This window comes from Anastrepha ludens, chromosome 2, assembly GCF_028408465.1.
Source record: "Anastrepha ludens isolate Willacy chromosome 2, idAnaLude1.1, whole genome shotgun sequence".
NCBI classification, from domain to species: domain Eukaryota; kingdom Metazoa; phylum Arthropoda; class Insecta; order Diptera; family Tephritidae; genus Anastrepha; species Anastrepha ludens.
Window position 1 is genome coordinate 176,620,821 of NC_071498.1, and position 12,624 is coordinate 176,633,444.

Genomic DNA, 12,624 nt, shown 5'->3' on the forward strand with positions numbered 1-12,624 from the left:
TATAATAACACAGAGGAACTAATTAATCTGCTCATTTCCTTTACACGATCACGTCGTCATAATATCCATAGCATCGCCCAACCACAAGCAACCATTCGCCGCACAGAGGAACGCAAATCAAAAGCAAAAACCACAAAATTACAACTTTTACGCCCAGAAGAGTTTAAAACTTGTTTGAGTTAGTTGTGTGCAGTTCTCTGAGTAACGAGCCTACAAGCAGCGCATATTTACATACACACACACACCTATATGATTTGCAATTCCCACCTACTTGCAACAAATGCGCCCGATCGGCGAAGAGCAGGACACTTTTCGGAATTCAAATTAATTTAATGGTCTACAACTCGCTCATCAAACACCCACACACACACACACCCACGCATGGAAATTTCAATCGCTTCTACTCACACATATGCAAACTTGCTCTACATGCAAGCCACTTTCCCGTGCACCACATCCCCCGCTGCTTGCACAAAAAGTAACTTTCATGCGCCCCTCCAATTTATACTGACAGTTGTCATCAGTCCCAACTTGCCACTTACATTTTGCTGGCAAATTTCACTCAGAAGTGTCCTCTGCATGTTGGCGCACCACTTCAGTCGCTCTTTATTTGCTGCCACTTGCCATTTATGTGGCTGTTGTAGTTGTAGCCGCTGTACGCAATGTTTTTGTTGTTTTAGCATTTGCAACATCACCACCGGATCTAACAATTTCATGGCCGACAAAAGTTTCAAGACTTCCAACTGCAGCTGCACCGCCTGCGTCGACGACGGCGACGACATATCAGCACTACCACCGACAACAAAGCCTTCTATGACAGCTGTATTACCATCATCATCTCGCTCTTCGTCACTCCTCTGCCACTGTACCATCGTTAGGAAGTTACAGTACTTATCGAGCAATGCCGATTCGGCCAACACTAAACGAAAAACTGATTGCAACGCGTCCTTGTGGCGAGAACGACAGCAGACCTCATGCAAAGCAGCTACGAAACGGCAAGCCAAGTGATAGTAGGCCACATCACCACAGGCGCTGGAGGTGGCGGCGTTAGCAGTGACGGTGTCGAGACAATTCTCCAGCTTCTCGCACAAAACTTTTGCGAAATAGTTAATTTCACTTATGCTGCCACTCGACGCAGGTCCACCAAGTCCAGTGCCGGAGGCTGTGGCGGCTGCACGCGCCGCTGCCGAAGATGTCGATGGGCCGTCGTCGAGCAGCCAATGTGCGGTGCGCTGCTGTCGCTGTTGTTGTTGCTGCTGGTTTCGGTTGCGCTCACGTTCGCGCTCCTCCGCCGCCGGATGGTTTTTCAAATAAAGTTTGATGTGATTTACTAAATAAATTTCCTCAGTTTTAAGAATTACATTTGCCAGGATGATCGTTGTATGCGCCAAAGCGGAAAAGTTCTCCACATCCTTGTTTTTTTTTGTGAATTTTGCATTTTCATTTGCATTTGCATTTATTTGCGTGCATGTGTGCGTGTGCGCGTGTGTGGCGGTTTGAGTGGCCAGTTCAAGCACATTTATAAAGTTGTTGTCATCATCATCATCATCGTGGTTGTTGTTGTTGTTTTTTGTTTGTTTGTTGTAGTTAGTGCCGCCGCAGTTGTTGATTGTTGATGTTGATGTTAATTGCGATGTGTGATTGTGTGCGTGCATGTAATGAAGAGCAGAAAGAGAGAAAGCAAAATAAATATAAGTTTGAGTTTGAATAAATGTGAAGCTATGGTTATATACTACAAACATACACACACACACATATAGACAAACAGAGCAGATCAAATAAAAACATTGGCGATTGATGACCACCTAACTTTTATAGCATAGCATAAGGCGCTGCAGAATGACCATAAACTACTTGAGTTACGGGCAATGCTCTAATGCTGCGGAGAAAATCTCAATTATTAATACTTTTGTGTGGAAACTTATATGCATGAGTGTGCAGACATCTTTACAAATTATCTTAACAGATGATTGCCTCATCGGGGCACTAACTCTTAGGCGCTTGAAACTGAGCAGATGAGTTATTTCCAGAAACAGCTACGGCTCATTACAAAAGGTCTGTCAAAGTACATTCTGTCAAAAAAACTATCGGGGATTGCGGCTGTGTTGGCCGATTTATGCTGCTAGTGAAGTGCATCAGATTTTTGATATCAATACTTGCTGTCAACGATTCCACCTTATCCCACTACAGTTGACGCAAAAAGGACTCGAAGTAATTCCGGCATGTATGCCCCGCGGATAGTGCCCCGTAAGGATGCCCACAAAATTTGAGAGCTGAGATTTTGTCATCCTCAGAATATCCCTCGAATGCCTCCGATCCAAACGTGGCCAGAAGGATTCCGCAACCTAACACGTTCGTGTACTTGCCCAGCGCTCGCTTAGTTGGTGCAAAGCCCATCCTTCCAGGAGTAGAGCGCAGGTTGTCGAGGGGATCCCGATTCTCTCCTTTCGCGGGCACACTACCCCACAAGTCCTTTGTGTAACCAGCTCGTCGGCTTCGCAGTTTCCCGCAATGTCACTATGGCCAGGTACCCAGATTATCCTTATGTCGAAGAATTCTGATGTAATCGAAAGTGAGACCAGGCATTCCCTGACCAGGTTCGAGTGTACCATAATAGAGCCTAGGGCTCTAATTGCCGCTTGGCTATCGGAGTAAATATTTACCTTCTTAACATTTATTACGCAAGTAAGTAGCCAACGCAAGACTGAGTATTGTCGAGGTCCTATGCTTCCGAGTGGGGTGAACAAGGAAAAAAACAAAAAGCAAGTAACCAGTCAGCTGCTTCTTTGATTGCGGCCATCTCAGCTTGGAATACACTGTAGTGATCCGGTAACCTGAATTTGAGTTTGATGGGCAGCTCTTTACAGACTACCTCCGTAAACAGGTTAACCAGGCCCTGTCCCCAAGTGTTGCCCCCGGCCCACTCTTCTCTTGATGGAATATGGATGGAGAAAGTTCCGCTTAGACTAAGCGAGGGCACACACTGATCCGTCGACGAGAGGATGAACTCAAAGTTTCTAAGGATAAACGCACCGGTTAAGATGGTTAAAACCGAAACCAAGATGGGCCGACGAATTAGAAGAGGGCATCAATAAACTTGGGATAAGGAACTGGAAAAAAGTGAAGAGCGATCGCGATGTATGGAGGTTCCACGTGCAGCAGGTCAAAGCTCACAAAAATCTGTAGTGCCAAAAGATGCCGATGATGACGATGAGACAAATCAAGAGTTTAGGACCTCCTCTTAGTTAGATGGTAAAGATATCACAAAAATAGTCTACAGGGCTGAGGCAGGGGGCAAACGCTATTATTTCAGTAATTATTAAAACTAAAATCTACGCCATTGTTTTAGCCACTACTCAGATAGAATCCACTTTTACAGTTACAGTTAGACATATAAAAATATTTCAGAAAACCAGGTAGTCGAAAATTCCTGTATTTCGAAAAGCATTTAAGAATGCAACTTAAAACACAAAATTAAGCAATTTCAAAAATTTGCAAGCTTTTAAATTCACAGCAAAGTAACGACTTCTATGAAGGAGCTGTCATCTCCATATTTCACTTCAGCCACAAAACTTTGGCAGTTCACTCGACTTTTAAATTTGCGCTTGCTTTTGCTCTTTGACTTTGTTTTGCAATCACTAACATCGAACTTAATATTTATTCATGCCAGCATTTGCAAATCTTATCGAACGCGTTTAATCTCTATTCCAATGCACTATCTGCTAAGCTTTCGAAGCTGGCCTGAGGTGAGAGCGAACGGTATGCCACAGCCAAGGCTGCATCATTGCCGGTGAAATCATATTCCATTGTATGTTATTCACTTCAAACTTTCATCCTTTGTTGTCTTTAACTTCCGTTCACACGAAGCTTTCTACAATCATTACCGCTGCACAGTGGGTTGGAAGTGGATGCTTGGATGAATGAAAATGGAAAAATGTGTGCAAGGAATCCTTCTACTCAATTTTAGGTACACGAAAAACTGGTAGATTTTCTGTGGTAATTTAAATAAAAAATTGCGTGCGTCCATTTAATAAAATTAAAATTCCGTCCCTGAAGGCTATTCTGATACAACATTTCATTTTTTTTTATCCTCTTCATTCCGCCTACTACATTTTGATTCACAGCAACCCACCGTGCGTTCCATAGACAATTCGATTTTCACGCTTTTTTGCACGCCTAAAAGTATGCAGTGCCGCACAAGTGCCGCACAAACACACTCGATGCCGCCAGACGCGCATTGATTTCATATTGAACTTGAAGTTCATTCACTATTTCTTTGCTAGTTTTTTGCCACACAAAAAATACATAAATGCATACATCCTGCCACGCAGCACTACATTCTGATTTGAAAGTGCATACAGCGGGGCGCAGTACCACACCTTTTGTGTCTGCCACACATGCACACACACATACGCATGCATACCTTAGCATGTTAGTACAAATGTACGAGTGTAAATTTATACTCGGCAGTAAATCAAATTGGCTCGAATTTAGCATAATTCGGGTAGGGACTAGTCTGCAACTAGATTGCAACTAGTCCGAAAAAATTTTAAACATTGCATTTTATGGCTGCATCTTTAACAACCGCTTTGAATTCAGTTCACAATGCGCGTTTTAGCCAGAGTCCAGCTGGCAGCCGCTATACACTCACAAAATGCGTAGTGCACACGCTGCAGTGCGAGGCCAAACTAAGCACGAGCAAGCTTGCTATTTAGTTTATGAAGCGGTATTTGAAGGAAAAAGTCAGACTAGTACGTAAGTGGTCGTAATTGTACTAGTTGCAAAATGAACCACTTGACATGTATGCATAATAAATATTTCCACAAACTGAGTACAAGACGAATACAAATATTGATGGCGTCAGCCAATTGCTTTTGTTGTCCATTGTAAACTAGTTCAGTAGCTGGTTTAAGATTGACTAGGCAGAGGTTTGCAAGTTCGTTAATCGCTATAATGGCATTTCGTAGGGTATTGCCGTGTTCAAAACACCCATTGCTAGCAGTGAAAAAAGCTAAAAGACGAACTACGACAGCTGCAAAGCAAACTGATACTAACTGGTCAACTAACGACTAGTTCAGTACTAGTACACTTGATTACCGAGCTACTACTCTTTTTCCAGAGCGCCACAGTTTTCACCACAGACCGCAGGCGCACATGTGTTTGTGTATGTAAGCGGATGTGTGTATTTGAGCGCACCTTCGCATTCAAAACAGTTGAGGCATTAAGCCATTGTCCGCCCAGCACTTTGCGCTTTTTCACCTTTGTTAGGCGGCTTCTTTTTATTTAGTTTTTTTCTATTTTTTCTTTCATTTAAGAGTGCCCCTTTTTTAATTCCTGTTGCTTTGGGTTATTTCAGTCTTGATTTCTTCTGGTTTCCATTCACTTCACACTCGCTTTGAACGCTGCGTCAAGTGGCGTAAATGTTTTTGATTTATTTTACGGAAACTTGGCCGCAGAAATGCGAAAATGGGGGTATGAAGCGGGGCAGGTAAAGAAAAATTGCAAATGTGCACAAAAGAATTTTTCATATTCTTCGCTTAATCCTTTGGCAATATGGATGGAAATTGTTTTTGCTGTTTTCGTTCCCTTTGGTGCATTTAAAAATCCTTTAAAGTCATTCTTCTTTTAATGGCAACTGTCACGGAGAGAAGATATTACAAAGCTGATGCATTGCTTCGTTGTCAGTTTTTGTGACTCTTGTAATTGAACGGTGGCTACCATACCATTGGCGGGGAAGGTCATTGTGACCTTTGAAATTCTTGTGTTACTCCTGCCGTTTTTGGGTTATTATATCAACTCGCTGTGCCAGACGCGCGCAACCGAATTGACTGTGGGAAGTCTTTGTTATTTCAAGTACTCATTCCCTGTAATTTTATTCGTTTCTTTATTTCGTGCCTATCGGCAGGAGCGTAGACCCTGCACCATTGTTGATGTATGTTCTTAATGCTTGGAAACATCAACAGGTTTATTGTTTCAGCATTGCTTTTGCACAGTGAGTACGGCTGGTTATATTGAGAAATTCTGTTTGCCATGAAATGAGATAATTAATTCTAGGTATTGGATACACCGGTGAGTCTAGGTTAGGTTACGCTGGGTGCCACCCACCATAAGAATGTAAATGGGCCCACTTAGGCCTGAAGGGCACTATCATACCACTCGTTTAGGCGAAGCCTCACACTCTAAATCCCGATCTGATGAACCCCTTTGTCTCTCTGATAAACGATGAAAAATTGTGGATGGTTGCAGATTCTAGGCCTTTCAGGCCAAAGAAGTAAAAGTTGAGAAAGTGATGTCGCGCTCCGGCAAAAGCAGGACAGCGGCAGAAAAAGTGTACAACACTCTTCACCTCCTTCTCGTTCCTGCAGCTGCGACACCAGTCATTTTAAGGAAACTCCATACGCTTTACATGTACTGCAATTAGGCAGTGCCCGGCGATAATACCAGCTACTGCATTACTGGATGGTCGGTCGGGATTAATGAGAGACTTAGTTCCGTGTTCACACCTTCTAGGCCAGATATGTATAGCTACCTCACAGGTAGGCTCCGTGGCACATCTACTGTTGGACTGTGTGATGTAGACCGACCTGACACAGGACTTGAAGACAAGGGGATGCCCACATATTGGTTAGAGCTGACGGACTTAAGAGCAGTTCTCCCTCTTGGCAGCTCTGCTGCGATGCACTTTCCAGGAATATCTCTGGAACCCAGTCAACGTTTGTGGTGCAGTGTTTAGTCAGCTCATTTAGAAAAGCTATACATTCGATTCCCATGAAGTACCTTGAAACTGTAGAGATTTTATAGCAGCTGGACTGTCACATCAGATGGCTATCGGTTGTGCTAGAACGGACGAGCCCTTGACTTGAAATACAGCCTATTTCATACCACAGCTTAACTCAGCTTGAAATACACTTCAAAAGTCAGGTAGTCTTAGGCTTAGGTTTCGCTGCAGCACTTCTGAGTGGATGCCAATCCCGATCGCATTTTCTAGACCTGTCAGAGCAGAAGCCACTGAACTAGGCTAAAGGCCTACTAAAAAGTTACTTCCGAAAAGTACGCGTAAGTTCGAAGAATACCAGTAGCAGAGTTTAGATTATAAGGCCCGGATAAAGTGCATTTTTCCATGCTTAAGAGGCTAATGGATAATAAGACTAGTCACTGATCAGACTAATAACGCAAAAAAGGGGAACGCCTCTGAAGTGTAAATTCTTGACCGGCAATAATTTCGAGTCATTCCAGTCAATTAGGACGAATGTTGCCATATTCGTAGTTTTGACTATAATTTACTTTTTTTTAGACAATATCACAGTTTTTATAATAAACTCGTAATAATACAATTTGCAGTTTTTATGGAATTTCTGATTTGAACGAGAATATTAAATATCCTGAACTGTTTTTGTTTTTGGTGTTTGATTGTTAGAACTACAATAAATGTTCAATAAAGACCTAATACACACGGAGAAATGCAAAGTCTTAATTAGTATTCGAAAGGACAAAGTCGCAGGTTTTTAGTCTCGATACTATAGGAGATGGCAGACAATTTTCAAATCAATTTGAATACATACAAAAAATTCAAACAATCACAAAGTTCAAAGAATATAATAATGAAATAAAAAAATTCAAGAAATAAAAAATTAAATAAAAAAATTAAAATAAAAAAACATTAAAACAAAAATAAAAGCGTAAATAAAAAATATATAAAATAGTAAAAAACACGTCTTCATACTATGGAGGATGCCAGGAAAATCTCAAATCAATTTTTATAAAAATAAAAAAATTCAAAAAAAAAAAACAAAAAATTAATAAAATAAAAAATTAAATAAGAAATAATAAACAAAACTATAAAATAAGTAAAAAAATTGTCTCTATACTATAGGTGATGCAAAAACCAAAAACACTTACAAAATTAAATATAATTAAAATATAAATATTAAATAAAAAACCTTCAAGTAATAAAAAAATCGAGCAATAAAAAGTTCGAAAATTAAATACAAACAAAGAATTCAAGCAATAAAATATAAAATTAATAAAAAAAATTCATAAACAAATAATAAAATAATAATAAAAATCTCAAACCAATTTGAATATTTTTTCTTATGTTTTATAAAAAAATTCAAAAAATCAAAATGTTCAAAATATATAAAAATGAAATAGAAAAATTCAGGAAATAAAAAATTAAATAAGAACGAAATAAATAAAAACTAAATGATAAAAAAAATAAAGAATAAATGATAAAAAAAAAATAAAAAAACCTTTTTATACTGATGCCAGAAATCTCAAATAAATTTGAGTAAAACAAAATGTTTAATAAAACATAAAAACATTCAAAAAAATATAAAAATTAAATAAAAAACAACGAAAACATAAAAATTGAATAATAAATAAAAATTAAATAAAAAATTATAAACAAAGTAAAAAACAAAGTCTCTCAACTATAGCTGACGCCAGAAAATCTAAAACCAATGTGAATAAATTTTTCATTTTAATAACACAAAAAAAATTTAAAAAAATAAAAGATTAACAAAATATAAAAATTAAATAAAAAAAAATCAAGTTATAAAAAAAAATCGAGCAATAAAAACTTCGAAAACCAAAAATAAAAAACAAATAAAAATATAAAATAAAAAATTAATAAAAAAACAAAAAAGAAATTATAAAAAAAAATTGTTAATTATTTATTTTTCAAATAAATTCGAATAAAATTTTTTTTAATGAAACATAAAAAAATTCAAAAATATAAAAATGAAACAAAAAACATAAAAATCTTAAATATTAAATAAAATAGTAAAAATTAAATAAATTAAAAAAAATATTTAAAACAGAATTAAGAACTAGTCTCTTACTATAGGTGATGCCCAAAAATTTAAAACCAATTTGAATAAATTTTTTTTAATAAAACATAAAAATATTCAAAAAAATTAAAAGATAAACAAAATATAAAATTTAATCAAAAAATTCAAGTATTAAAAAAAATCGAGCAATAAAATGTTCGAAAATTAAATAAAAAAAGCAATTCAAAAAATAAAATAAAAAATTAATAAAAAAATAAAAACAATGTGTTTTAAATTATAAAAAAAGTACCTATAAAAAACAAAAACTTGTATATGATGCCAGAAAAATCTTGAACCAATTTGAATTTTTTTCTTTTTTTGAATAAAACATAAAAAAATTAAAAAAAATAAAAAAAATTAACAAAAAAAAAATTAACAAAATATAAAAATTCAAGTAATAAAAAAATCGTGTAATAAAAAGTTCCAAAATTAAATAAAAAAAGTAATCGAAAAAATAAAAAATAAAAGTAAAAAATTAATAAAAAAATTTAAAAAAAAATTATAAAAAAGTATTTATAAAAAACAAAAACTTGTATATGATGCCAGAAAAATCTCAAATAAATTTGAATAAAATAAAAATAACATCAAAAACTAAAAAAAACCATAATAATAAAAAGAGTAAAAAATTATTTAAAAAATAAAAAGCATTAAAAAACATAAAAAATATAAAAACAAAATAAACAATATTTGAAAAAACGAAAATATTAAAAAACAACAAAATAAAATTAGGAGCTCCAGCTTTTCCTGGTACTCAAAAATTGCTACGTATTTTACTATATTTGAAGATAAGAATCAAATGTAAAAAAAAACAATTAAGAAACAAAGTTATAAAAATTTATGAAATTGAAATTTATTATAAGAAAATGTGATTTAGTTCAAACATTCCAGTTTATAAAAACTGGTTTTGTTGAGGTACCTAAGAATAATTGAAACTTTTTTATGTTATTTAAATTTTTTTTTTTTTTTATTATTTAAGTTAAATATAATTAAAAAACAAGAACTTTCTAAAAATTTCTTTATGCTGGAGGTTCCAGTTGTTTGGTCGCAATGAAGTAGTAGTTTTTTTTATTAATTAAAAAAGTAAAAAGAAATTTCAAGAATAAATAAATTTGGTGAAAAATTCCTTTCTACATTTACATACCCTATGATCTGAAAGTACCAGGAATGTTTGAATAAAACAAAACAGAGTTAAATTTCAGGCAAATTTATTTTATCTCCTTCAAAATATGACCCGTCTGAAGCAACACACATGTGCCAACGTTTAACTATTGTAGTTCAGGTCCTCCATGCACCGCTCGTAGGCCGACAAAGGGATGACATTCAGCTCCTTCGTCGCATTCTCTTTGATTTCCTCTATCGACTGAAATCTCCTTCCGCGAAGTGGTAACTTCAACTTGGCAAACAAAAAGAAGTCGCACGGGGCGATATCAGGTGAATACGGTGTTTGCACGATGGTATTTACTTGGTATTTGGTCAAATCATCCAGCACAATAATATTTTTTATTGACTGTCTGGCCCGATGGAAGGTACTCATGGTGCACTACGCCTTGGCAATCGAAGAAAACAGTCAACATCAGTCAACAAGTCGCGGTACTTTTTGATCATAGAATGATCACTTGTCACTTTTGTATTTCTGTCCCTAAAATGCTTATTTGCTTCCCTAAGGATCATATTTTGGCTTCTTATGCTTCACTGAGTAATCGAATTCTCAGCCAATTTTACATCAGAAGACAGAGTCAAATGGGCAATTTTTTTTTTTAACTTGTAAACCAGTGTAACCCACGATTCTCATAAAAGCAGCTAATGTAAAAGAATATGAAAGCAATTTAGAAATATTCACCCTTTGCTAGATTTTAAGTAGTATCGGAATTTTGAGGTAGTAAGCGACATGCATTTTGCGAGTAAGGAGCTTTTTATAGCAGCCATCAAACAGACGCAGGCCTTCGCGGAAACCAGATAGTCATAAAACCAAAATGTGGTCCTCAATTTGATGTTCTCTTCTCCATAAAATATTTCAAACAATTTATCCCTATGCCCACTGTCCAGAGCACCTTTGACTTTTATTTACCCCTGCATTGCTTGCATTGTTGGCGGCACTGCTGCAACTCTCTATCAGTTGACGGTTTTCTTTGCCTTATTGTTGTTGCATTTTACAGCTACTATTCTTATTGCGCCGGCTTGCTATTCCACATTTTGTAGCTGTAGTTGTTGTTGTTCATAAAGAAATCATTTCGGCATGCAATTTCCATTGAGATCTCCACAGCAGCCATGCAATGCAGCGATGCGACAGTTGTGGGTGAAAAAATTGAGCGTGTGTGCGTGCGTGTGGATGTGTTAATTTGCGTTGTTTTGCTCATGTTTTTGCTGCTGGATCTAGTATGAATGGAGTATAACTATACGCTTTTAAATGTGTGCGTGTGAAATGCATCCGCCAACAACAGCACTGCTGCCAGCGCCTCCGCCGCTACTGTCTTTACTGCTCTTCCATTAGTGAAATTGTTTGCTCGTGCCCCGTTTGCGGCTTATGTTGGGCTTAGTGCTGCATGCAGCAGCAACCAGCGTGCAATATGTAGCATGCAACAACACTACAAATCCAAATGCTCGTAAAATCGTAAAATAAGTGAGTTCATTCGTTGGCATCAATGAACGGCGGAGTCGCGGGTTAGTCCATATGAAACTTTATTAAAATGTTTATATTTTTTTCGCAACTTTTTTGCGTTTGGTTTTTTTGTTTTGATACAAATCGATAGCTTAGCAAAGCTTTAAAAAGAGTTGGGAAGTTTAATAAGCACGCGCTTTAACTGAAACGCCGCTAATAGGAAGTTAGGAAGGATTTTTCTCCCAGAGATGCGCCACACGCATTTAGTTTTCATGAATATTTATATGATAAAACAAAAAACAAGTGCAAAATAGAAACATAAGAAAATAGTAAAAAACCACAAAACCAAAAAAAAAAAAAACAAAAATAACAAATCAAAAACAAAAACAAAACGCCATATTAGCGATCTTCAACATCGTCCAAAGGATGAAATCTCAAAATTTCTTTTAAATTTCAGTGCAAAAAAGATTTTTTTTAATCCTTTGCTTTCTATGCTTAAATTTCTCCTATGGCCAGAAAAATTAAGAACAAATTTTTTACATTTTTTGTATTTACTATTTGTCTACCCTGCCAATGCGTTACATTTTCGAATGAATTTCCATGGACAAAAAGCACTTGTCCCTAATTTGAGTAAAAATATTTAAAAAAAAACAAAAAATAAGGACTTATGGACCTACATAAGCCATAGCATAAAAACGTGTTATTTTTGTTGTTGTTGTTGTTGTTGCAGCTTACTTCACCCTGTCAGTGCAATGTAGTTACCGGTCGCCTTCGTCTAGCTCATATAACGGTAGACGCAGGAAACCTGATGTTTCGACAGGTTGGGTCCAGAGGCAAAGCGGTGTTAGATGAAAGGGTTTGATGGAGCATGTGAAAAGGTGGTTAGTATCCCACGGTGTACCCTCACATACTGGACATATATTGAGTATGTCGCAATCGATTCTCGATAGGTAAGAGTTTAGTCTGTCACAGTAGCCAGAACGTAATTGGGCCAAACTTGCGGAGGTCTCTCGGGGTAGCTGAAGTTCTTCATCTGCAATAGGCGGTGGTTGGACTCCGCTGACGGCACTTAGAGATCGGGAAGGTGGTAAGTGCCTCCCGATGAATGTCATTTAGCGTCTGTCTGTATGCAGTTGTAAGTTCGTTTTGCCCTGGATCTTTGCAATAGTTAAAGAGATGCTTTTTGGCGTGCCTGAG

The 12,624-nt window shown here is 36.7% G+C and overlaps 1 protein-coding gene across 2 annotated transcripts in view; it reads right to left on the bottom strand.

Annotated features, from left to right (window-relative positions):
* LOC128855915 (uncharacterized) overlaps nt 1-12,624 on the bottom strand; it is a 311,903-nt gene that overhangs the window by 155,510 nt on the left and 143,769 nt on the right. For both annotated transcript variants that reach the window (XM_054091156.1, XM_054091155.1), the window contains one exon: nt 543-1,412. In XM_054091156.1, the coding sequence (XP_053947131.1) occupies nt 543-1,412 (870 nt within the window). The remainder of the gene's footprint in view (nt 1-542; nt 1,413-12,624) is intronic.